Genomic DNA, 27,646 nt, shown 5'->3' on the forward strand with positions numbered 1-27,646 from the left:
ACTCCCTCAAGACTCAATTTTCACTTTTAAAAAATCAATACACTTCACTGGTACTTTCAGCTTTTCATATTACAACAGCATTGAGAATTAATATTTTACTGAGATTAATAACAGTGTACTAAGGAGGGCATGTAAGATTTGGGTCCATTTCAGGATCATTTGAGAGCTCAGGTGAGATGCTGTTGGCTTAGAGATTCTAAGTTAAATCACATCTGGGTTTTTTTATTTGATAGTGCCAGGATCCTTCATGTTCTCTGTAACTGTAAGATCAACTGTTCCTTTTGCATTGGAATCATGACAAAGGCCCCTGCTAGCTCTAGATCTAAGCTCAACCCAAACTACACAGACGTATTTGATGTGCCTGCTATGTTTTCCTCTGCTCTAGGTAGCAGCAGAAATACCTCTCTCATGTCAAATAGTAAAATTAGCTGCAAGGGATGTAAATGTCCCAACATCCAAGGTTCATTTCCTGATCTCTGAAACTATCCTTTACCAGAAAATTGAATTGCAAGTTAAGCTTGTTCTTGCCAAATCTTTTGCTACAGGTCAGAGTTGTCCAAAACTACAGTTTTCACCTGTCAAGACACTGAACAGGGAAGGAAAAAGCTCAGTCCCACTCAGTTCTTCCAGTGGACCCCCAAGTCCATGTCCTCAAACAAAAAGGGCAGTAAAAAGGCAGAATCCGTCCTCCTGTCTGCAGATGGCACCTGAGAAGAGGGTACAGCTGGCGCAACTTCATTTACTCAAACTACCTAACAAGGGAGGTAATTGCTTTGTAAAAGCTATGCCATTAGGGCTAGCAAAAATCAACATGCAGCATATGGAGTCCTTCCTTGAACAAAGCAGCTGATGCCTTCCAAAGGAGGACTTCAAATTTGAAAGCTTGCTGCATCCTTGTTTCTGAACAGGGGCCCAGCTCTCGAAGAATCCACCCAGCCCCTTCAGGAGGGACCCAGATTCCCCTGTTCTGTCAGGCACGTTTGCTCCCTAGTGCCCAGCAATGCCTCCAGCTCTCCCCTCTACCTTTGCAGGGACATTGGTGGTAACTAACGCTGGGTAAATGGGACAGCTTGGGGTCCTCCCGTGAGGGCTCTGAGCATCGACTGCTACAGAGGTAGCAAGGTTCAGGCTGCCTAGAAGTACAATAGAGGCTGTGCCTAAGATGTGCCTTGGTCTCAGGCCCCGTAGTCAGCTTGGGCACAACTCACACACGTGCTACTGCTCCACCCTGCTCGTGACATGCTGCCTCCGAGGCCATGCCCCTTGGCCGTGGTGAGGATAGTGAGTGAATGCCTGTGCTGTGAGGCAATGCCTTTCTAGTTATGAACCGAGATCTAGCTTGAAGGGTCTCCCAGCATCTTCAGATGCTAGTTGACCTAGGAGAAGCTGACCCTGTGCTGATTACATTATCTATGTTGCTTACCTCTAGTTTTGCTTTGGAACTCTCTTGTAACACCTCAACTGAACCCTAGTATGTGTGTGCTTTTAAATACCCCCAGCTGCTATCGCTTCCCTGAAAACTAACCTCTGGCTAAAATTTAAGATCCGGGTTCCTCAGTAAAACACCAGCTGGAAAAGTTGGTCAGGGAAGCCTCAGACTGGCAGAGGTCTACCTGCGCATCCCAAAGCATGTAAGTGTGGCCTCTCCCACTCACACCTGGAACAAGGGAGGAACAGCCAGCTCTTCCTTGGGTCTTCAGGTCTCCGCAGGCCATGCTCTGTGCATTCATGAAGAGGTAAGGGAGACCAAAGTCTCACCAAACCCCCTCTTGCTTTGCTGAGTGGTGAGGGAGTAGCATTATGTCACACTTGGGGCTGGTCCATCAATGGAGGCCATAAGGGGGACCGGTTATTTGCCCCCCTCTCCTTTACACATCCTAACTAGCACACACTCACTATGAAGCCCAGGAAAGATGCCACAGTACATAGGAAAACACTCGAGCTGGGACCAAGCAGAGCCTTGAAATGCTGCTGTGGATTTAACTTCCTAGCCATGTCATTTTGCTCCGTTTTGTGACACTTGAGGCAAAATTATTAAATTCCCTACTTCTAATACCCTCATTTGAAGCAAAGCATCTTCAGCAGCCCTAATGTTTGATCTCAGCCTCACAGCTGGGGAAAACTAGCAGCTGTTTTGCGATTCAAAAGGAACAGAACAATAACCCACTGAGGCTACTTCTCCTGTATGTGGACGGGTGAGTCAGATGAATAATTGGACAATGCAGATCAGTTAAGCCTAATTCAGTTAATAGAATTAATTTGCAAATTAGTACACATTAGGTGAATCAGCTGCAATTCATTTTGACAGAAATGTTAAAAAATATTAAAGTAGTTACAATGAAACATAGATAAATATTGCAGCTGAAAATGTTCCGAAGAAGGCAGTTGCTATGTGTAAATTTTTGTCTGTAAAGGCTGGGGATGCACACGTTTGAGTTTCATAAAATCAGCAGGAAGCATATTTGCTTCCTGGCTTGTACAGCTTTTATCACCCTGACAACTCTCAGTGGATGTTAAATAATCATTAGAGTAGGGCTGAGAAAGTTCTGATTGGGATCCAGGCATAGATGTTGTTGGAGATGATATGGGGTCTGGTACAAGGAAAAGGAAAGAAATGGTTTTAAATTTGAAAGCTGGCCTAAGAAAATCAGTTTGTAAGATAATCTGGCCCTCTCACACTCTTCCTAGGAAAGCCTGGAAACACGTCTGGGCTACTGTTATTAAGTGACACACACTTAGATCAGATGAGCATCTGATATTTGAGACAGCTTGGTGTCTTCACGGTGGTGATCACTGGGAGGAAAACGCCAGTAGTATTATTTTATATGCTACTGAAAGGCTGAAAAATGCTTTGGTCAGGTACAGTTAATAGGATCTCCTGAGCAAAAGTAGAGCTGCAGCTACTGGAGCACTAAGATGATTTAGGAGGATGCTGAGCTCTGAGGTGTGATCAAAGCAAATTGAAGAACCAAGATGAACACAGGAGAACAAATGTGCAATCCCCCCTGTGACAAAGAAGAAAACCTCCATTGTTGGCTTGATTGTGCAATGATGGCAAAACCTGGTGTTGAATAAACGTATCTGGAGGAAGATCAAATCATGGCTGCATCAGTTTAGCAGTTTAATCTGACACCTCCCTGGAATTGACTAGTACCAGAAACATATTGCTGTGGTGCTCGGTTGCTTCGCAGTATCAATCCTTGTTCCTTCTGAGCCATAAATACAGGATTTGATCCTTAACAGGTATGAATTGTGCCTTTCTGTAGATTTCAGTACAGGTCTGGCAGTTTGTACTTGCTTTGGATCTCACTAATCAACACCACATACACAGGATTTCCTCAGTAGTGCAAAATGGGTAACAGTTTTAATTAATTATTTATTTCTTTTAATGATAGTCCTTTGTATTCTGCTTTACTGACACTTTCCTGCATGGCAAGGATTCACAGGTTTGGAAAAGCTTTTGTAAAGAACTTCACTGCAATCAATGTGACCTCACATGAAAGCCATGGAGCTGCCAGAAAAGCTAACCTGCCTAAAGAAACTATACCTATAAAATTTTTATTCTGCGTGTAAAACTTCACAGGCACGCTATTGTACATTTTTGAAAGGATTTAAAATAGTAAAACAGCCGTAGCAGTTACGTTGCCCAGCTGCTGAATTATACATTGAGAAAATTGACCTGGCATTACATTGTGCCTATCAAACTTAGAGCCTCCCGGCTCACAGTCATGGCTTGTCAGGTTTGATGGGGAGCTGGTTAAATGCAATGTCAGAGGAGGTTACTTGGGGCGGTGCACAGAAGGCTGCTCGCCAGTCGGCTGGCAGCCCTGTACTATCTATCAAATCCAGCAAAACACCGGAAAGTAATTCATGATGTAGACCTCCAGTGATTGAGTCATGGGTTCTGCTTTTCCATGTTAATGCTTCGTAACTATGAATGAGAAACCAGCCACCCTTCCCAAGCACCGACAGCTCTTCACAACCTCCTGCTCCTTGCCCACAAGTTACGATACACAAACCACACAGGGCGATAGCTGAAAGCCCCCCAGTTCCCAGCTGCAGGATTTAGGCACCACAGCAGCTCACCAGGCTGGCCAGGCCTCATCGTCGTGTGGCCTTCTGTTATCTGACCCAAGGCATTTCCAGTGGTGGCCCCTGACTCCCCATCAGCAAGCCCTGGGGAGGCCGATGCCAAGGGTGGATTCAGGTTCTCTGCCTGATCCCGTTGCAGTTGGAGAGGCATCAGGACACCTTCCCCTCCAATTGCTATTCTCACTGCCGTCCCTTGATGCTTAGCCTCCAGCTGAAATTGTGCTCAGCAGGGAGAGGCAGAAGTGGATGGAGTAATTTAATTCAGAGTTATAAATCAACAGACAAATGCAGAGCCCTTCCTTTCAAATTTGCATCAAGCCAAACAAACAGCGTGTCGACTTTAAGCCAACTGTAATGCTGTTGCCGCCACCTGATTTTAGGCAGACTGCTAAGACAAAGACCCACATGGTTGACTAAACAGCCTTCGTGCAATCAAGATTCGGATCCTGCTGGAAGAATATAGACTTCGGCCCTGCTGAAGAGTCACATTAAGATGCAACAAGAAAAACAGTGGGTGAAACCCCCCCAGAGCTGTGTGCAGCTGGGGGAACAGCGCAGGAACCTTTGCTGCAGAGCTCTTTTCCAGGACACACTAGCAAAGACTAAACAGCCCTGGGCTCTGGTAATCTTCATCCAGCTTGAAAGGAGGCCATGCAGGCCGGAGTTCAGAGAGATTTTCAGGCCCAGAACGTTCATCAGTCCTAGAGCACATTGACTGTTGTCATCGCATGAAAAACTGTGTGATTTTAGGGCTTTTGACCTGCCACAGCTCTAATGAGATATTACAGAAATGTCATGTATAAGATAAGGCACGTATGTAGACAGTAGCTGATGTGCTGCAAAAGCCTTTTGTTTGTGCAATCCTGCATGTAGCTCAGACAGCGGCTTTCTCAATAGGCAGCAGGAAAGCACGCGGAGGTGCCCAGCGAAGACGTTAACCTTGCTTTCAGGACACCGAGTTATGTAATTCAGCGGTACGACACGCCATGGCCGGTGTGGGGTTTTAACCGTCGCTTCATCCAAAGTGCCCCACGTTGTTGAAAATTTCACAGTTCAGCGCACAGTAAATTGATTCTTTTACTAGGTCAGGCCTGGTAACAGGCATTGATTTAAGCAGCTTATTGCAACAGATGACTAAATGCTGTTCCTAAACAGCAGCTCTCTATGATCAGACAGAGAACAGATTCTGCTCCTGGTGACATCCCCAGAGACACAGCCGTGCTGGGAGTGTGGCAGAGCAGGAAGACTGGCCTCTGCTATTTGGTAGCATTTTCAGGGAACACCAAATGTTGTTTACTTCCTAATCTTCCTACAGAATGTAAAGAATTGCTGCTCTGGGCTATTTCAGAGAGATAATGTGAGTGACTCACTTGAGTTGTCTATTGACCTCAGGCACTGTAAAGATATATTTTACAGTGCTTTTAAAAACAATTAGTGCAGATTTCTGTACTTCTGAAGATGCCTAGAATGCACTTAGAGATTTTCATGAGGTGTTAAACCACACACATCTGGCCAAGCCCCATGTTACTTGTTACATTAGTCAACACATCCCTAATCATTGGTCGTACCATCTTCCAGGCTGTATTCTCTATGCTAAAGCAGCTTCTCAATTCATATTTACAGTCTTAGTTTGCCTACATATAACAGCTCTATAAGAACCGTATTAATTATAATCAGCGAGAGATCCATACTAAACCCTATGTCCAGACATGGAAATAGATTCTGTGACCAGTTCTTATCTCTAAACCCTGAGCTGAAACCAGATCTAAATTCCCACAAAGTCTTTAAGTGTTTAGTTATGGACCTGGATTCAGCAGGTCTGGTTTTGGCTTGTGTTTAATTTTAGATAAGGCCCTGGAGGAAAGAAGGACCCAAGAAAGATGGTTAATATTCAAGGATAAACTCTTCCAAGCTCAAGAGCAATCCATCCCAATGAGTTGAAAGTCAGGCAAAAAAAAATAGCCAGGAGACCTGTGTGGATGAACAAGCAGCTCCTGGCCAAACTCAAACACAAAAAGGAAGCATACAGAGGGTGGAAGCAAGGATGGCTATCCTGGGAGGAATGGAGAGACACTGTCCAATCATCCAGGGATGAAGTCAGGAAAGCTAAAGCCCAGCAAGATTTGAACCTGGCAAGGGATGTCAAAGACAAGAAGAAGGGCTTCTGTAAGTACACAGGTGACAAAAGGAAGATGGGGGAAAATGTGGCCCTACTGCTTAATAAGACTGGGGACCTGGTTACAGAGGACATGGAAAAGGCTGAAGTACTGAATGCCTTCTTTGCCTCAGTCTTTACTGGCAAGACCGGCCTTCAGGAATCTGTCTGAACATTAAGAAACTTTTTTGCTTTGAGGGTGACTGAGCACTGGCACAGGGTGCCTAGAGAGGTAGTGGAGTCTTCAACACTGGAGATACTCAAAAGCCATCTGGACGTGTTCCTGGGCAACTGGCTCTAGGTGACCCTGCTTGAGCAGGGAGGTGGGACCAGATGACCCCCAGAGGTCCCTTCCAACCTCAACCATTCTGTGATTCTGTAATGACTATTAGCTGATTAGTAAGTGACAAGGGAGGGGAAAAAGGAAGGGATGGGAACATGTATAATCATTTCTGTATCACTTTGTTCTTTCTTCCCCATAGCCAGTCAAAAGCTGGGAAAAGAAAACGCTATCTCCCTCTCTTACCATTATGAAAAGTTGGGAAGAAGCCCTCCCTTATCAATGCATGCAGGTCTGTGCAATCTCAATTCAGCATGACAAAAATCAATGCCTGAAACACTGAGAAATTATCATCTGGTGGATCTCTTAATAATCTTCACATCAAGACAGAAATGTTTTCCAGAAACTCAGAAACTCTGCTTAGTCAGATGCAAGCCACTCACCTCAAGGAAATACAAGCAAAACTAGTTACAATTAAATAGCTTATGATGAATCTTAGATTTTCTTTTAGATAGTCAGTCCAGTTTAAGTTTAGACTCCATTAATGTGTGAATCTGAGAAAGCCAAATCAGTTTCTCTCCACTGCAAACACACAGAGGAGCATCTTTTAAGCAAGCTAGCACATGCTTTACTGTCTTTCGTTTGATTGGTTGGTTAGTTTGGTTCATTGGTTTGGGGTTTTTTTTAAAAGCATAATGGTACTTTAATAGCATATCTGCAAACATTTCAATTTTTTTCTTTGGTAAATGCACTGAGGAAAGATTGACCCTCCACAACAAGTGAAATGTACTCAGGCAGTTCTTTACAGGTATGCCTTTCCATTTCCATGCAATCAGAGAGGAAAAATGTTGATTCTGAGAGTGGTAATAAAGACTACGAATTTAATAGCATTCTAATACACAACTTAAATGTGTGTTTGTTATTCTTCCAATCAGTGCATTATAGGAATAAATACAGAAAATACAACTGTGATTGCACAGAGGTGGTAAATCATGGTGCTCTCAAGATTTTATGAAAAATCCACTGAATTAATTGAGTCTCCTTAGATTCCAATAGCCTTTGGCTGAGTCCCTTAATGATATTAAAATCCATCTGTTATTAAACATCATGTTTAATACAATAGTATGCAAATGCTGTGATTTGTAAATATCATTATGCAAAAGTTCAGGTCCAATCATGCTCCTCTTGAAGTCTGCAACATAATTTCTGTAGACATCAATAAGAATAGGTCTGGGATATCAATTTTTAATTGCACTGTGTACAAGTATTGACAGAAGAATACAATACGGTAGTCACAAAATTAAAGAGGCTTCTATGAAACCTACAAAGAAGAGCAGCACAGAATCAATGAAGTAAAAGCAGTATTTCAAAAAATAATAAATCAGACTTGGCAGTTTTGGAAAACAGTACTGAAGAAAAAGACAAATGAATTGGCACAGTTTAACAACCTAATTTCTAAGTGCACTTTATAATAACTCTCCTTACAAGCTGCTGTTTCCCCTGAAGATGACGACAAAAAGCCTCATTAGAATATCACTGTTTTATAGTGACAGGTTTTATTGCATTGCCAGCTGTGAATCTAAAAAAAAAAAGACACCCCCCCAACTCCTATAAAGGTTCCTAAAACCCGTTTTCTTTTGTTATCGTCAAAAAATAGCAACATAGCACTTCCATATGTTTGTGAATAACCACAATTCTATTTTTAAAAAAAATAGAAGTTAAAGAAAAGTGATTTTTGTCTTAGCTTCAAAAATAATGTAAAGAAACATTTAAGAACAAGATATTTCAATGATCAGAGAGATATGTACAACGTGATAGATTTGAGTCCAATCCTGCAAATACGTGTTCATGAATGCAGACTTGAGAACCTGTTGATCCTGAGTAAGTGTAATTAAAGACTGGCAGGATCAGGCTTCACCCATTGTAAGCTTTTCCACAATCTGTCCTAGGCTAAAAAGTATAGATACAGTATATACTCTGTATACTGATTTATACAAAAGGTCTTTTACAGCTCTAACCCTGTTATTGCTAGGCTAAAAATGAACATTTGGAACAAATTACATGAATCACAAAGGATAAAATTGAGATGCAGCTTCTGACGACTGAATTTCCACTTGAGCCATTTTAAATTGGGTACACTGTAGCCATTTGCGGAGCACAGATGAGCTATTGTTCATTTGTCCTGACCCCTGTAACATCCTTAGGCTGTGATGGTTGACATTGCTCTGGATGGCTTGGAGGCGTAGCTGGAGTCCAGCAGATAAATGCTGTTGAAATAATGCAAAACATTCAGTTTCCTTCCTTTAATACATATATTAATACAGCACTGTGAAGGGTACTGGTTGTTGGCCAGGGAAAGTTCTTCCACTGCCCCAATGTCACATTTTTTTCTTCCACATCCTGCACTGTAGTGTTGCCATGAAAGGCCAATGTGCTTACAGAAAGAACTCCATAGTGAGACCAACTCCAACACTTTTATTCTCATCACCAGAATTCTCTTGACTGGCAAGCCACACTGATCCACCTTGCGCTCTCTCTTACAAACAGGGCCAGCAGCTTCACCCAAGCAAGCAGGCCCACAATATCTGCTACAGAACCCAAATCTCCTGAGTTGAGAGTCCCAATCCTGATTTGTCAGGGGACTCTCAAGCCTAAGACATCAAGAAAACCACAGCTCAGGGAACAACCAAAACAGGGAGAAAAGGCCCTGCCACAGAACCTGTTAGAAGAAAGTGTTTCAGAAGGGAAAGGGAGAGCAGTACTGATTACAAGACAAGTATCTTAGCTGATGATGCTCACACTTGAGACCTTCAGTGCTGAGCCATCCAGTGCATCTGGATACACTACAATGATCTATTTTCAGAGAGTCTGGAGACCACATCTAATGATTTTATTTCCAGAATTTACAGAAATGTGTAACACTAAGAATAAAAGGATAAGGTATTAGAAACAACTTACCTTTAGATTTGACTGTATCATTGGCAACCACATTGGTATGAGCTGTAGGAAGAGAGGTATATTTTGTTACTATAGAAGTGACTGTAAACATGCTCCAGTTACTGTGAGACAGAGATGGGTATATCTAACCCATTTAGCTGTCTGAATGGACATAGCCTGAACAACAAATCTGAAAACGTGGTTATTTTTAAATGATGCATATGTTTTGGGGCAGGTAACTCTCAGAGGTAAAGAAGCCAGCTTCCCTTGTTTGTAGCTTGATGAATCACCAGTAGCAATTACTGATACCCTGTTTAAGGCAACGGTGAGAGTACAGAATAAAAACTTGTTAAAGGAAATCACTTCTTATTTTCCATGTGAGGGTGTTTCTGTACATGCAGGTGAGCAATACTGCAATAAGTACAGTAAACATTCTGCATGGCGAGGCCTACGTCAAGAACTGAAAAATATGCAGCAGAAGTTCCTAATAATAGGCCAGATATTTAAATGGTAACCAGCATTTTATAAACCACTAGCCACATCAGTGCTTCACTGCAGAATGTGACCTGTAGGCCTGGGAGCACAGGTAAAAACTCTTAACTATCCAGAACAAGGCGGCAAGGAGGTCTGTGAATCTGTCACCCATGATTGGCTTGATAGGTATTTCAGTCTCCTGCTCTTCAGAGAACTTTTATTTCTGAGTAAGTATAACATGACAAGCTTATGGAAGACAGAGAGGCATTTCTAGCAAAAGTATTCATGTTCTCCAATATTAATTTAACCACCAAGGTTACTGCTCTAAAATGTTCCTCCAAATGGCATTAAAATTTGCAATTTGCCAATTATGCTACTGGGAGCTGCAAGTTAAACCTAATCACTATTGACAACATTAGATAAAGTGCTGCTTCCCTTGTGCAAGGAACGATAATTGTTTCAATTTCAGTGCTGTTTTGCTGGAGAATCATATGCAGCGCTGTCAGGACTGATTACTTAGTCTACCACATGAAGAACCATATTCAAACCTCAGCATTTACAGACAGATGAATGCCAAAACAGCTGGAATACAGCCAGATGGAGCAGACACGCGAGTTCTGTACATCCTTCCATGGGCTCTCACACTAATGAAGTGCTTAATCAGATCCAGTGACTGCAAGTCCTGATGTGTTTTTTGGAAAGCAGAGAACAGGTAAGCATACTGAGAAGCCATGCTCCATGCCCCACTGCCATCAACAAAACGTCACTGAAAATTTCATCCAGCATTAATGAAGTTCCTCTGGAGCTAGCCAGCGGTGACAGGACTGGTGTCAGAAGTATGTCAAGCAAGGAGGGAAGCTAGGCAGAATACTCAAGGTACCCCTCTGCATCTGAACCAATTCACTGGACATCTTTTACAGTCAGCTGAGAGAATCAAGCACTTCTCACATCCAGTTCATCTTGTCCCAAAGCAGGTATCTAAAATAGATCAAGATGAATCATGTCCAAAAATACCTGTTTATCTCCACTGACTATAAAGGGCACTCAGGGAAACTATTGATATCTACACTGTAGAGGTCTAAGGTTAGATACAGATCATTGTCCTCCATTGCCACTTCTGTCTTCAGGGTCTGGACACATTTAGGGAAACAAAACATTCTGCTGCAGGCACAAGCAAGCAAACCCTCCACTCCTACAGCTGCCAGTTAGATAAATGAGACAAGAAGACATTTTTGTTGAAGCACTTGAGGTTTATAACCTAATCCCCAGCCAGCCTTTTCTTCACAAAGGAAGAATACATAAAGCTAGTTAGAAAGAACAGCTGGAAGAACAGACTGCTGTCAGACACTGTCAGTTTTTTGGAGTTCATATTTTCAACAGAATTATGTTGATTCCAGTGCAAGTTTTGATGAAAACCAGGCTGGAGAACAGGTTGGTCACTGTGCTTTTCTGGTTCCCCAACTCTGCTGCCTACCCAGTTCTCTAGAATTCTACCCAGTAGCTGCCGGAGCTGCCTAAAACCCCTGGGTGTCTGGAAAAGACGTTGCAGTTTGCTGAGCTGCTCCCTTCTCTGCTGTAGGCTCCTGAATTCCTCAGACATACATCTGATGGTCAGACAGAGAGCTGTGATAAGCAAGGAGCTGGTCTCCATCATCAATGGCTGTCCTGGGATGTCTATTTTCCCAGTTCCTTTGACATAGAAGGAAAGCTGAACACTTTCATTTTAGCCCTCCTAAAGCAGAATGCTTCCCCTCAGAGGAAAATATAATGAATTAAACATATATGTGGGTATGTGTGCATCTGTCTAAATGTGTGTATATATATCTATCTCCAACTTAAAAAGAAAAATAAATACGTAACACTTGAAATGTTTTCACAGGAAAGAAACTTTGTTTTCCTCGGCAGATTGGTAAAGATAGTCTAACATAAGATCAAAAAAATATCCTCTGAGAGTACAGAGAATGGCTCATAGACATGTCAATGCTATCAGTGCGAGTTTAATTTAATAGCAAAGGCCAACACAGTACGAGGAAGAGGAAACCTCACAGCACCAACACAAGGAGGAGATGAAGGAGTGCTTATCTCGGGTATAAAGCTCTTCTTTCAGTGAAGGAGAGCTGAATTGTTTACATGTTCTCTTTCTCTCTTGTTTTAGGACATATTTTCCCCTCAATTGTCATACAGAAAATGGCCACCTAAGACAGCTATCCCATAAACCACCTGGCATCATGTGACATGCACCACCTTCTCATTGTGGTGCATTAAAAATACATGTACATCATGCAATGACTTCATTAACAAATGAAGTTTCTGCAGCACCTGATTCTGTAGGTGGAATAAAAGACACTGTAGTAAATATATGAATGATAAAAGGTCAGGATCTATCAGTGCTACTGTACTCAGTTCCAAGAGGAAGTCATTGGGAATTATTAATTTTGCTGAACGAATCTCCAGAAGACTGTTAAGAATGTTCTGTTTTAAAAATCTCTCACTACACTATGTACTTTCCTTCAGTGAAAACTAAACCTTGTTTGAAAGGCTTGTATCTAAAATAAAATTTTAAAAATGCTTTAAAACACAAGATAAAATGGTTTCATTATCAAAGGCAGGGCAATAGAAGATTGTCTAGCATAAAACAAACCACCAAAAAACTGCCCAGTCAAGTAATATTCAAAGAATTATCATCCTTGCAGACTTCTGAAGTAGGACTAACAAAGTTCAGGTCTTCTTCAGAGCCACTGAAGAAGAGACAGTCTCAAAGCTGATCTTTTTTTAAATTACAGAGATGCCACTCACTTACTGGTTCCTGTGTGAATTAGCTTTACACTTTTGTCTCTTTGAAGGACTTCAAACATACAGTCAGTCTTTCCCCAAAATCATGACACTTACTTTTCAGATCCACAATAAATATTTTTGCAATTAGTTAGTTTTGAAAAAAAATAAGTAACCTGGGACTACGAATCCTATAACACTACTATGTATATATATTGTTCCTGCAGGATTTCACTTTAGGGCTAAGTAAAACGGATTTGGTCAACCAGATTCTACTCTTCCATCTCCCATCCACTGAACATGAAAGAAAGCTTAGCACTTTTACCTCTGAATTTCACAGGTTTATGAGCTTGATTTTGTAGTAACAATGTCCTTTTAACCTGATTTAGCATATTATTGATATATACTCTCAAATATAACCCCCTGAAAGCATTCATTTGAATTGTGACAGGAATTTGGCCCTAAAGGCCTCTCTTCTCACAGCTTTAAAGCCATTCTTCATCCTTGCCAAATTCTGGACATCCTGGATTGGCTGAAAGAGAAGCCCATGTCTTCCAGGGACAGCCATGATCACTTTAACATCCCATAGTGACAGAGTTTCTATAGTGAATCAAGTAATTACTGACTATAAATCTGTATTTTCACAATGATTGTGAATACTTTCATGCCAGTTAACATCAAGACCTTCAATTTTAGCTACTTTATTTTCAATTCCTGCTTGACCATAAAAGACTGGAGTAAAACAATAGTCAGAAGTTTCCTTTATGGCAACAGAAGAACTACATAAACCAACATATTTCAGTTAGATTCAGAGTGCATTTAAATACTTGATTTGTTGACATTCTATGTGAAAACTCCCTTCAGAATAATGCAATGGGAAAACATGTAAAAAAGGCTAGTGAAAACGATTTATGCTTGTGAGACTACTCCAATCCTTTGGGCATCAGTTCTGAAAATGCTGATTTCCACTGATTTCCAAAAAAAAGAATTTTACATGAATGGACCATGCAGGATTTGATTCTCTAATCAAAGAATACCCTGTCACACATCGTAGGGGAAGAAGATCGACTATCAAATAGTATTTGACTAAGTCAGACACGTAGGCATATAATAAGAAAACCACTGTGGCACGAAGTTTTTGTTATCAAGAATGATATGATCAGAACAGTGAAGTGATCTGCAAAGGACCTATGATGATTAAGTTACAGAATGGCTGAAAATTCAGAGACTACCTAGAGGTTCTCAAAGTCAGTGACACCAGTTGAGTCTATTAGAGGAATAAGACCATTGCAACAATGGAAGGAGGAAGAAGATCAGAAGTTCATTTAAAAAAAAAAAATAAAAATCAGAAGAACTTGGATTTGAGATTATGGTCTGGTCTTACTTCTTACCAGAGATTTTATTTTTTGTTATAGAATCACAGAATCACAGAATGGTTTGCATCCTTAAGGATCATCTACTTCCAACCCCCCTGCCATGGGCAGGGACACCTTCCACTAGACCAGGTTTCTCAAAGCCCCATCCAACCTGGCCTTGAACACTTCCAGGGATGGGGCATCCACAGCTTCTCTGGGAAACCTGTTCCAGTGCCTCACCACCCTCACAGTAAAGAATTTTTTCCTAATATCTAATCTAAATTTACTGTCTTTCAGTTTAAAACCATTACCCCTTGTCCTATCACTACACTCTCTGATAAAGAGTCCCTCCCCATCTTTCCTGTAGGCCCCCTTTAAGTACTGGAAGGCTGCTATCAAGGTCTGCCTGGAGCCTTCTCTTCTCCAGGCTGAACAATCCCAACTCTCTCAGTCTGTCCTCATAGGGGGAGGTGCTCCAGCCCCCTGATCATCTTCATAGCCCTCCTCTGGACTCGCTCAAGCAGGTCCATGTCCTTCTTCTGCTGGGTGCCCCAGAGCTGAACACAGTACTGCAGGTGGGGTTTCACAAGAGCGGAGTAGAGGGGCAGAATCACCTCCCTCGACCTGCTGGTCATGCTTCTTTTGATGCAGCGCAGAATGCGACTGGCTTTCTAGGCTGCGAGCGCACATTGCTGGCTCATACTCAGTGTTTCAGCCACTAATACCCCCAAGTCCTTCTCCACAGGGCTGCTCTCAATCCACTCATCGCCCAGCCTGTATTTGTGCTTGGGATTGCCCTGACCCATGTGCAGGACCTTGCACTTGGCCTTGTTGAACCTCATGAGGTTCACACAGGCCCACCTCTCAAGCCTGCCAAGGTCTCTCTGGATGGCATCCCTTCCCTCCAGCATGTCAAGTGCACCACACAGCTTGGTGTCGTCGGCAAACTCACCGAGGGTGCACTCAATCCCACTGTGTCGCCAACAAAGATGTTAAACAGCGTGGTCCCAGTACCAACCCCTGAGGAACACCACTCGGACATCAAGCCATTAAGTGCAACTCTTTGAGTATGACCATCCAGCCAATTCCTTATCCACCGAGTGGTCCATCCATCAAAACCATGTCTCTCCAATTTAGAGACAAAGATGTCATGCAGGACAGTGTCAAATGCTTTGCACAAGTCCAGGCAGATGATGTCCGTTGCTCTTCCCTTATCCACCAACGCTACAACCCGATCGTACAAGGCCACTAAATTTGTCAGGCATGATTTGCCCTTAGTGAAGCCATGTTGGCTGTCTCCAATCACTTCCTTACTTTTCATGTTATGCTCTCCTAGGTTTTATTTCTGCATTAGCATTCAACCTCAGCTTCTTCCACTTTCTTTTTCTGGGTGGGAGGGGAAGCAGAGGACAGTATGTCTAGGAATCACAATAGACAGGGAACATCATTAACTAAATATTCATGGTCTGGTATGCCTACCTTTACGAAGATAGTAGAGTTGCATTCCTGTAAAGCTTCCATTAAACTAATCACATGCAGGCATACCATTTCCACCATCTTGAAAAAAAAAAAAAAGCATAAAAACAAATTAGTGTCCAGCATAACAGTGTTGTAAGCTCAGCCAACAGTCTCTAAAAAGAATCTTCCTGCATTTGCTTGGCAATTATACTGAATCACTAGATATGCATTTATTAACCACTGACATATAAGATTAAATATTACATGAGCATACAAAGGACATTTTTCTTTATTTAGTTTTCCCCTGATGCAGCAACACCTATCTGTTAAATATTTCAAAGTGCTTGATGTATTTTAATTCGTATCACACATCAAAACAAGTTGCCTTCAGCTTTGTTCTTTTCAGACATCATAAATCCTTTTACATGCCTTTGCTGTGTAGTTCTCATCAATCAGTGTGTCAGAAATTGATATTTTTATTTACTGTATCTTTGAAAATTAGCATACCCACAAAAAACATCTTTTTCCCCCCCATCAAAAGACAATTTATTGTTCTGAACTGGCAGCTAGTCCATAATTCTTCCATTTTGTACCATGAATTATGACAGATGCAAATATCAGTTATTTGGAAGTAGACAGCATTTTATGTTTTATATTGTGTAAATTCATAGGTACAAGACAAATACCCTGAGACAGCAGTGAGTATTTACAGTGCCTGTCTGAACTATGTGTAAATTCCCCTTGGTAATAATAAACTTAGCTTTTATGTAGTGCTTTTCATCTTCAAAGCGCTTTACAAACACTAACTAATTAACCTCACAACACCCCTGTGAGATGGGCAAGTATTATTATCTACATTTCACAGAGCAATAGCTGAGGCAGAGTGTTTAATAACTTGCACTAAAGCCACATAATGAGATACTTTCAGAATAAGGATTGGAACTTCCAGGTCATATTCTTGTTCTAAGCCTTGACAAGAAGCCTTTGTGTCTGACTAAACAACTGGTTAGTTAGAAGCATTATGCAAATTTCCTATTCATTCAAATGGAGCTTCATGAACTACTGTTGCCAACAGTGGCTTGTCAACCACAGAGACCTCACTAGATGTCAGAGGCTAAAATATAATTTAAAGACAGCTTTAGGTGGTCCTTGCCTGTTATGGACAAGACAAGGGAATAGTAACTGGTTCAAAGACATTCAAGTGCAGCCCATGCAATTACAATTGAAAGGGCAAAGGTCCATACCTGCCTGGGGTGGAAGATGTTTCACACGGGGAAAGGGGATTTACATAAAATAATTTCCATATAGATAGCAGGTCTCCATTTAAAAAAGAAAAAAAAAAAAAAAACAAAACAAAGAAAAAAGGAAAATCCCAAACCTTAGGAGCACCTGACTTAGAGGACTGGGCCACATATAAAGAATCTTTCTCTCTCAAAGCTAATATCAGGTTCTCCAGAGCCAGAGCTACTAGTTACCATCTCAGTTAAAGTTTAAAAGTTTTGACAAGTCATGACAGACTTGTCATGACTTTCTGGGAATTGGGAAACACAACACATCTTGCTTATCAGAAACAAGCTCTCAACCCTAAGCCTGCAGGCGCAGAGAATCATTAGTCAATGGGAAGCAAAGGTAGCACCTATGAAAAGGCTGCTGGAATCCCTCTGGGTTCTTATTGTACAAAGCTGCTCCAACAGCAGTGAGTGGTTGGGATAAATAAATGCTTAAAACTTATTTCCAAAAAATGGTCTGGACAATTTCTGGATGGAGTGAACATTTCCCTTTCAAACCTTATCTCTAGAGATACCTCCTTCAAGTCATTCATTACTCAAAAATGTTTCCAGAGATATTTGTGTAGCTTATTTTTGATGAGTAACCAATGAGTTATGAGTAGTCAAGTGTCAGCATTTGTGTATTTTTTCACCATCATGTGGTAAAAAATATTCAAATGGATATCCACAGAATTATCCTAAAAAACTTGGTTGCTCCTGTAAGGCAGAGTCAGATGAAACAACAGGACCACTGTGAAGAGCACGAAGATATATGAAATGAGACCTGATGCAGGGAGCCCTTAATCCAACAAGCAGTGACTCTAGCTCTTGATTCTGTTTCAGGCAGATCCTGGCTAGATCCTTTCAGGCCCACTGCAAGGTTAAACCACTACCAATTAGCTTTCCCCTTAATTTCTCAATAGCATCAAAGCTGCTTTATGATGTTATTCATAGTCTTGATGTATTCCACTGAAACAAAGCCAAACCCTCAGAGTTTAATCTGTACTAAATCTGTACACAGCACCTGACTCACCACTTTGTTATGTGCCATTAGCTGTAGGATGCTAGGTGTCACTCGGCTCCAGAACTCCAGGGCTGTAAGGATTGCTGTAAAGCTAAATTCGTTCTGATTCTGGACTGTTGGAGCTACTGCTGTTTGTTCACAATACACTGTCCAGAGCTGAGCAAATATAAATGCATGGAAGAGGGAACACATGTGCAGAACAGATGTCTGTAGAAACAGAAAATAGAGGAAAATGTTTATTTAAGTAAGTGTATTGGGATACAGTGCAGACGCTTTCACCATTCTCTGTCTTGCACCCCACTGTGCAGTCTTGCCCCTCCCTTTCCCACATGTTTCCCTCCCATGAGACACTAATAAGTCAAGTACCCTTGATAGCATCTTCTCCGTGTTTAAAAACTGGTTTTATATTTACAGACTAAAAACTGCATTTGCAAACACACACTCCCATGCAGTCTTACTGTATGGCATTAAGGTCAGTCCCTTTATAGAGAAGGTTAGTTTTGCAGAACAGCGACTCAGGACTAGTTCTGAGACTTTCTTGATGGAAAACTCCACTGCAATCTGTGGAAGGCCTGGAGGCTCTGGCATGTATGACTGCATTTCAAAAATGCTGCTGCAGTAAATCATTCAGATTCTGATCACCTGAAAGGAACGCTATCGTACAAAATACACAATCTTACATCTGTTCTGTTAATCTGTCATCCATTTCTAGCTTGCTGGGACAGAACTTCTCACAGTCAAGGAAAAGTAAGTTTTGAAAAGCTAACAGAGAATTCATTTTGCATACTCAAGCATGGCTCTTTGCTTATATGTGTTATATATCACAGTGTCTGAGCCTCCAGGAGTGCTGGACATTAACTACTTCATTACAAGAAAGATGCTTCTGGTAGAGATGTTTTCTCAGCTTGCAAGTGCAATAGTGATTCATGCTCTGTGGTAGTATGACTGCACCAAACATTGCAATGGTTGCTTGGTAACTGGAAAGAGGTATTTGAAAGAGAAAAAAAAGGCCAAAGAAATGAATGGGAAGCACCAGTGTCTTGGCCGGGTGAGGGGAAAGAAAGGGGGATTTTACGTATGAGATAAACGTGTGATCATTCTGCTTCTGTTGCTAATAAAAACCTGATTGGTGTCAACGAGTGCTGCTATAGCTGTGTTAAACTACTGTCACAAATGGCTTACGATTTGCAATAACTCTTCTTGTCCAGAGCAGCTTGAGAAAAAAAGTTGTGCTTGAACCATCACTGTTTGTAATTAACTTTTGATCATAACATTATTTATAGGTTATCCAATTCCACTATACAACTAGGATAAATAACTGAGAGATTTGCTACAGAGGTAGTCATTGCTAAAGCTTCAATTTGGAATTCAGTTTTTCCTTCCTCACTCCTGTGCTGAGATATTTTGAAATAGTTGAATCTCAAACTTAATTGTTGTGATTTCATCACCAGTTTTCTATGCATGAAGAGGCAGCTATGCAAGAAAAACTAGAGATTTCTTTCCCTAGATCTGAGGTTTTAATAAGGTTTTACCCCTCCTTTCTTCTTATGAAGAAATAAAGAACTGTTTGCAATAATAAGGCCAACATATAACACATCTCCACTTAAAACACAGAACCCTTACCTTTGATTGCTCTGGAAACCCAATCAGAATAACAATAAGGTGGTCAGCAATTTGTGAACCCGCATCCAGCGGAATAGGCATGCAAGATGATGGAGAATTTGGACAGACAACATTGTGTGTCAGAGACCCCAGGAGTAGCCAGGACAGCAAACGAATGTGTGAGACACATTCTATGAACTCTTTGGGCCTGTCAAGAAAAAGCAGATTTTACAACGATGCTAAGTTTTCTGGTTTTCCCCAAAATACGGAGTCTCCTTATGCACACTAGGCAGATGCAGTCTCAGTGTGCTGGAGGCACAGATCATTGGTACAGCTTATGGGAAGACCAGAACCACACAGAACTTAGTGGACTTGACGTACCATTAACAAGTCCAACAGAACATATTTGGTGGGTCTAAGAAACTGTGTCTATAAAAGGCTGAAACATTCACAGATTCACTGCTTTCATACACAGTGACTTTTTACACAGAAATCATCAGATGGCAAGGGTTGCCCAAGTGGAAATACTCCTCTCAGCTCCCCTAGACAGCACACAGCTGACAGGGCGATGGCAGGAACTTCTTCATGCCACAGCGAGCTCCAAGGCAGGCACCATGCCTTACTTCCAGTGTTCCACTTCTCCATTGGTAAAGTAGAGTTAATTTCTCTTTTTCTTAGCCTCTCCTTGGACATTTGGACTGCATGCTTTTGAGGGCAGGGACTATGCTTTTTTGTGACAGTTAAGTATTCATCCACCATCTAGTGCAATGTCTAACTGTAAAGCAATGTGCTTCTATAATCTAAAAGGGAACAACACTTTTCTGGTGTCATCTTGTCTGTCGCCTTGCTGCTACAAAGTTCAGATTACATACTCATTTGAATTCAGAGGCACAGGAAAAAAATAATTGGTTTTTGATCAATAAATCACTACTTACTAGGCCACTCTCACTACTGTTTTTAATTTCTACTTTGATGTCATTGTCAAGGACTCATAGAACCAAAGAGGTATTCCATTAATTTATTTTTTTTAATAGACTCTGATATGATGCTCTTCTTAAAGGAATTCACTACCTTCAACTCAGAACTCAGAACATACTCCTTTTTTTACATGTAAGAAACTAAAGTGCGAGGAGGTGATAACTCCATATTTCCGAAACTACATATGCTCTACATGAAAGTACATGCAGATGTATCTACAGGACTGGAGCCTAAGCAGCTTAGTCCCCAGAATCCTGGGGCAGGTAGACTGGGACAAAGCTGGGACAAGAATACAGGTTTATTGAAACACAGTCCAATGGTCTACACTCAGAACACCTTATTTGCTGTCATTGTAAGACCAGGGACAGTATCTCCCTTCTTTTTGAAGGTAAACCACTGCAGATTAGGATTTCTCACAGTGAAAAGGGATAAAAAACATGTCTTGAAGAACAAGATTTCTCTCATCTAACTTTAATCAGATGAAGTTAGTATTTTTATCAGCATATCAATAGGCTTACACTTACAGTTCTCGCTCATTTGTACTCCATAATTTCAAAGGACATCTCCCATTGTATTCTCTGTAATGCCCAACATATTTTCTGTAATTCTAGGACTCATCAAGTACCTGTGTGCTTTTCACTGTCTATATCTAGATTGAGAATCAAGTTAATTTCCAGGGCAACGTCAGTAAAGCCAATGGAGTTGCCTCCACTGTCCCTTTGGCATGTACTCTAAATATTGGATTGATGAACTCCTCAGTTAAGGATCAGGGAGCTCCTCACCAGTTGTTTCAATTTCCCACGGCCACCATTCCCTGCTGCAGGTCTTATCTATGGAATCTGGCAATAAACACAGAATTTTGTGAAGATTTCTAACTCATTTTAGTATTCCTTTTTGTGGAAAAGCATTCTCACCCTTGTTGCATTGCAGAAGGAGGATGGTAAAGCCAAGGCAAATATCGGATCACAGCTTTGTTGTCTCTGTGGTTTCCCCGTGTGATTTCCATAGCAGCAATCTGAGCTAAACCAACTTTCAGATGTCCACCAAACGTGTCTTCATGCAGTGGCTGAGAACAAGTCTTCATGTGACTCTGCAAGGCAAAGATCTGATTTCCTACCCAAAAAGATTATTTCACTTGAACTAAGTTCTTCCAAGCAACAGTGCATCCTAATTAATTTCCCTTCAATTCCTTTCTCAGGGTCTCTAACTGTGACTACAAAACTGCAGAACAAAACTCAGAAATAGATTTTCAAAAATTCTCCAGTCCCTATATTAGTAACAGCTTTATGATGCAGATCTTTCCACAGAGGACCACATTTTCAAGAGCCCACACAAAATATGAATTGTGCAAAATGTATAGGCACCTTTTGTATCAGCAAACTCAACAGCTGATGAATACAAACTAATGGTTGCACATCCAGACAGCTTAAGTGAAGGTGAAGGAATCTAACCATTTAACAAGATAGCACCTGGGCAGGAAATGCCTTCCCTGTCCAATATTCTATTTACACGTACAGAAATAAGCTGCCACTCATTCACCGGCAATGACTATGTTGCACTATTCAGCTGCTACAAATGCCTTTAAGCCCTGGAAATAAAAGGGCTAAACCTTTTACCAAGAAACATGCAAATATTTATGCCTGGAAAGGTAATTCCCTCACTACAGGAAAGACATTGAGGTGCTGGAGCGTGTCCAGCGAAGGGCAACCAAGCTGGTGAGGGGCCTGGAGCACAAGTCTGATGAGGAGCGGCTGAGGGAGCTGGGGCTGTTTAGTCTGGAGAAAAGGAGTCTGAGGGGAGACCTTATCGCTCTCTACAACTGCCTGAAAGGAGGCTGTAGTGAGGTGGGTGCTGATCTCTTCTGTCAAGTAACTAGTGATAGGACGAGGAAATGGCCTCAAGTTGTGGCAGGGGAGGTTTAGGTTGGATATTAGGAAAAATTTCTTTACTGAGAGGGTTGTCAGACATTGGAATAGGCTGCCCAGGGAAGTGGTTGAGTCACCATCCCTGGAGGTATTCAAAAAGCACGTAGACAAGGCACTTCAGGACATGGTTTAGTGGACATGGTTGATCATTGGACTCGATGATCTTTAAGGTCTTTTCCAACCTAAATGATTCTACGATTCTATGATTCTATGAATTTATTATCCTGCTTTGTCAGCTCTAGGGAATGTTTCATTGGTGCTTCTTGAGATACTTCAATATTTCTAATTAAGGTAACTTTGCATTACCTTCTGTTACTAGACTAACAGAACACACGCTGAGTGCATTTGCTTGCATAAAGCAGAGCCATATGCTTTGCACAAGAAAATCCAGGTCATCAGTTATTAAATTATTATAACAGGATAAAAATCAGTGGACCAATAATATTTTATAACAGATAAATATCTGACCCCAGCAAAATACACTCTCAGAAATCACTTAATTGAAGTCTCTTTCAAGAGAAAAATAATAATGTACCAGCACGAGTATCTAATTACTTTGTTACAGAGCCAGGTAAAAAGGATAGGCAGGTATGCAGGCAGATACATTAAACTTCTTCAAAAATGGTGGAATTTTCTAAATAAAACCTTACTGAGGTTTACCAATTAAAATGTCATTCCAAAGGGAAAAAAGATGATAAACTGAACAGAAACAATACACTGGAACGTGATTATCTTGAGCATTAACATTTATACCTTTTTTATAATGCAGTAGTTGCTAATACGCAGGACTGAAAATAATTAACCTCTTTCAAAGAAACTATTCTCAGACACGCAAAATAAGACATTGGAAATTAATAAACAACTTTAACTATTTCTGTTCACTGAACTTCTACAGAGAGTAGAATTTTCAAAGTTTGAAAACCAAGATTAAAATTTTGCTGTTGGGATTGTTACTGGTCATATAAATCATATAGTATTCTTTGTGTTAGTTTGGTAGTCCAGATGCTGTTGATAATAAACACTCGTAGTAAGAAATTTTACAACTGGATAATCTTAGGACTCACTTCCTAGAAACACATCTATTAATAAAACCCAAGCAACATAAGTGAATATATTAAATGAGCTTACAGGAATTTGAATCTAGATGTTGTGAATTTGTTTAAAGTTCTGACTATTTGTAAACTTAGAAATGCTTACAAATATTTTCCCAACCATGTTGGAACCACAGAATAAGTTTATCTGGTCTGGTTAAATAAAAACTGCCTTTTCATTTTCCAAAGACAGCCAAAGCTTATTCTTTACAATACATAAAATTATGGTAGTATTTGACTCTCCTATTACATTAATCTTGTTTTCAGATTCCTGTATCACATGGCTAAATCAAAACAACATGAAATTTTAGAATATTTGGTTCTGATTTAGTTTTAAATGGCCAGACTATGCATTTGGGAAGCTTCTTGTCTAATTTCAAAACATAAAAGTGAAGAGCTGAGTAAAGTTTTAATTCATGTCCTACCTATATCCTTGTATAAAAATTTAAAAATAAATAGTCCTACTAAGCATAAGAAATTATCATCTTATCAGACTGAAGCATTGTAAGGGCATTTCTAAAAATCAGACTACAGTTCAAGGGAGAAGGGGCAGAAGGAAAAAATGCAAATGGCAGAGAGCTTTCTACAGAAACATTTTACAGAGGAGAGAGGATACCTGCAAGTATTTATAAATAAATTTTCCCCATTCCTGGTTTCAGGTAAGCTCATGTTTTTCTGTGGAACTGGCAAATCAGATGTCTGTCTCCCTCATTTATGATTCATTTGCCTACCTATTCTGAAAGCAGTTCTGAACTGTAAGAGAAATAGGTGAATAACTTTAAAGGACAGAGTGGGAAGACAATCCAATTCAGCTGAAAATGATTAATTAGTCTGTGCTTTGAAGTAAACTTCTACTCCAGCACAAAAGGCTGCTTCCCTTATTAGAGTACTTTTTTAAAACTCAAAGGGATTCAAGGCATATGGCCAACAGGGTAAGAACTTAACAAAAGTGATATTTTGTCCAGTAAAACAAGGTTACTGCGAGTTTCAAGAGACATGAGCTTCAGTTTAGTTGGGATTCTTTCTGCTTTGTGGTAAGTATTATTAACTTGCAATAAGGTGTCCCCTCTGGGGCGTGAGGTAGGATGGAGGGGGCAGGGGGACAGTGAGCAAGTAAGTGTGCGAGAAACTAGTAGGGTAAAAGTTCTCATCTCATTGCTTCATAAATAAACTCCAGTATCTAAATCCACTACAGGTTATCATTTACTCTATCTTGCCTGCTACACAATGCTTGCATGAACTTGTGGCATAAGACACTCCAGTGCATTTCCAGTAGCTTTCAGCAGAGGACTGGTGCAGTAGTAGAAGGGCCCTTTCAGGGAAAGACTATACTGATTTATCAGGAAAACAGACCATCAACACCCTTTATTAGCAGATGCACTCTGCTAATAAGAAGCATAGTGGCTCTTGAGGTTAGAAACAAATGCAAGAGCTTGGTCAAAGAACTTGCCTAGAAGATCACATGTGCCAAAGCCCAGGCATGTAAGCAATGGCAATATGATTCAAACTAGCTAGAACAGGACAGCACTGTTTTCCTGTATCTGTCAACTGAGCTTTAGACCACATAAAAGGAGCTTGGCAGCTACTTGACTGTGCCCAGTAATGAAATGCCCTATTTCAGTTGACGTACTTCCCCTTGGATCATCAAGTTGCTGGTGTACGAGGACTAAATTTCTACTGCCAGATTTCAGACTGGCTGAATCTTTGACAGCATAGACTCTCCTCCATATCTGTAATGGTCCCTCTGCTGCGCTCCCACACCATTCATTTGTCTTGCCAGCTTTGCAGAAGTTAGAAGCATCAAGGCATATTCACACCTCTGCCTCCATTTTATGTGCTGAAGGAAATCCACCCTTGTGCAGGGTACCAGTATGTAGCTCAAAAGGCTACGCTCTAACTTTGCCTGGCACTGAGAAGTGACAGATGGTTCCACTATAAGACAGGTGTTTGCCCTCTACAAAAAGGAGGATTTTAACAACCAAAATTTCACTTCCAGCTCAATGCTCACTTAGTACTCAGCTTCAGATGATACAATAAAACTGCCTAATGGGATAGTGGTATACTAAATAGAATAAATATTGCCCCCTCCACAGCATTATGACTATTAGTGATATATTAGCTGAAATATTATATTAATTCTTTATTTAAGCTATTAACAATAGATGCTACTTTGCTAGCAATTGAAACAGCTACACTTCTATTATTTCCTGTTATACAGCAGCAATGTTACTTAGCCTAGTTCTTTTCTAAAACATCTTAAAGAATTTCCATTTTGTAGGAAATGTAATAGATACTGGCTTCTCCCATGAAACAGAAATTCCAGATTTTGACCAGCTAGTTATTACTAGGATGTTTTCATGAAATAAATAAATAAATTCCTAAATAAAATATTTTATGCTGACAGAAGTATTTTCCTATCACTCCTGTTAAAATTTGGCATCAAACTAACGTACAGAAACCAAAAAGCAGTTTGGACTACAGAGATAAGAACTACTCAATTCTCCCCACCTCAGCAGAATATAACCTGACAATGAAAACAACAGTATCCATAAGAAAAAGGACCCCCACCCACCCTTTTGTTTTTTTAGGTCAATTACTCCATTTAAATAACCTCTGAACTTCCAATTAAATTGTCTGTTTGTGCATATGAGACACAGGATTCCTCCAGAAGAGTGCAATTACTTGTACAGGCAAGGAGTTTTATGTTTCCAAGGGTTATATTAAACATGACTACTTCTCACAGTGATTTTGGTATGACATTAGCTTATCATCAACATTTCAGAAAAACTTACCATTAGCTTATCATAATTTCAGAAAAATCAAGCCTGCGTTTTTATTGTGCTCACTACATTTGAATCAGCCTCCATTTCAACACTGCATAAGCTACTTTTTACTGATCCCCCAGAAATGTCTAATCTATAAGAGTACTAACATTTTTTAAAAAAGAAAGAAAAAACCTGTCAGTCATCCTCAAAGACTTCCAACCGTTTCTCCCAGGCAGGTTCATTACAGAAAACATTTTTTTGTTAAAAAAGCACATACACTTTAGATCAATGTATGCCCAGAACCAACCTTTAATTTGGTTAGGGTATGCATATCTGCAATGAAATCCAGCACTTCCCCAACATACTGCCTCATGCATTCCATTGCTGCTGTTCCACACTAGAACACAAAAGAAATAAGTTTAAGTACCAGGTTTTGAATATGTTCATGTTTTTGTCTTTGTTTCTTGTTCACCAGAACACAATTTGTCTGTCTCAAATTCTTTATTTTACTTTTTAGTTAGATTACTTTAATTAGGAATAGGTATTCTTTGATGTTTTTCTTCTCACTGTAATATGCCCTCTTATCTGATGATAGTATAAAAAGATAGCCCAGTCACTGTAGCTTCTTCACACATCATAAAATACCCTTATCTGTGACAGCAATAAAAGATTAACTGATGAAACTTTCAAGAATATCCTTGTTATGTCATCCTGAAATTTACAGTGGTCCAGAATCAAAGTCTTAAAAAGTCACTGAGAGTTTAACAACTCAGTTCTTCAAGCAGCTGAGCATTTCTGCAAGTGGAACCAACCAGCTACAATCCCAGAAAACAAAATTCAGTCACAGGCACAGATGCCCTTATGTTCACATTACTCATGATGGAAAAACAGTTTAAATGACTGGCTTCAGGTATTTTATGTGTAAACATCACTAAAATGAACACCACTGAAATTTAAAAGTTACTTTTTTTTTTCTTTTTTTTAAACTAACAAATGTTTCTGGGCTATTCCTGAAGCAAAATCATTCAAAATACAGCATTCTAATGGCACTTAAGCTAGTTTCAATTTTCAAAAGGGGAGGCAAGGACTATAAGAGATAAATGAAATCCTTCATGAACTGTTCCAGTTTGACCATAAAAGTGTACAAATTGAGAAGCAACCTGTGCCAGAGCAAGAACAACCTCAAAGGGAAAACAAGATGACTCAATGTGGTGCTTGTTGTATTCCCACAGTACAAATTTTCTTAATCCTTTTCCTAGAACACAATGAGAAACGTGAATCTGGCCTTTGGCTAGTACAAGACAAGCCCAAGGTGTGCAAAGTAGTCAACAGAACAAAGCTGTCAGATTAAATAAGGGCTTCGAACAGACCAGAGAACCCTCGAGAGAAGCTTTCAGAAGGTGATGTGACTGACCCACTAGGTATCATATAAACTTCTGTTTACATGTTAATAGTCTGAGGTGAAGATAA

General features: G+C 40.4%; 1 protein-coding gene and 1 long non-coding RNA gene across 10 annotated transcripts in view; one reads left to right on the forward strand and one right to left on the reverse strand.

Annotated features, from left to right (window-relative positions):
- Positions 1 to 4,345: 4,345 nt before the first annotated feature.
- On the forward strand, positions 4,346 to 6,263 carry LOC121233865. Its single transcript, XR_005934149.1, has 3 exons — positions 4,346 to 4,358; positions 5,907 to 5,909; positions 6,230 to 6,263. It is a non-coding gene; the product is annotated as an uncharacterized LOC121233865 (long non-coding RNA).
- Positions 6,264 to 7,752: 1,489 nt separating this feature from the next.
- Positions 7,753 to 27,646, reverse strand: part of UNC79 (unc-79 homolog, NALCN channel complex subunit) — a 115,208-nt gene continuing 95,314 nt past the window's right edge. For all 9 annotated transcript variants that reach the window (XM_030000924.2, XM_030000964.2, XM_030000975.2 and 6 more), the window contains 7 exons: positions 26,484 to 26,573; positions 21,310 to 21,485; positions 19,439 to 19,625; positions 17,825 to 18,022; positions 15,545 to 15,622; positions 9,486 to 9,527; positions 7,753 to 8,794 (listed from right to left, as the gene is read on the reverse strand). In XM_030000924.2, coding sequence (XP_029856784.1) covers positions 8,594 to 8,794; positions 9,486 to 9,527; positions 15,545 to 15,622; positions 17,825 to 18,022; positions 19,439 to 19,625; positions 21,310 to 21,485; positions 26,484 to 26,573 — 972 coding nt within the window. In that variant the 3' untranslated portion in view covers positions 7,753 to 8,593. The remainder of the gene's footprint in view (positions 8,795 to 9,485; positions 9,528 to 15,544; positions 15,623 to 17,824; positions 18,023 to 19,438; positions 19,626 to 21,309; positions 21,486 to 26,483; positions 26,574 to 27,646) is intronic.

This window comes from Aquila chrysaetos, chromosome 2 (assembly GCF_900496995.4).
Source record: "Aquila chrysaetos chrysaetos chromosome 2, bAquChr1.4, whole genome shotgun sequence".
NCBI classification, from domain to species: Eukaryota; Metazoa; Chordata; class Aves; order Accipitriformes; family Accipitridae; genus Aquila; species Aquila chrysaetos.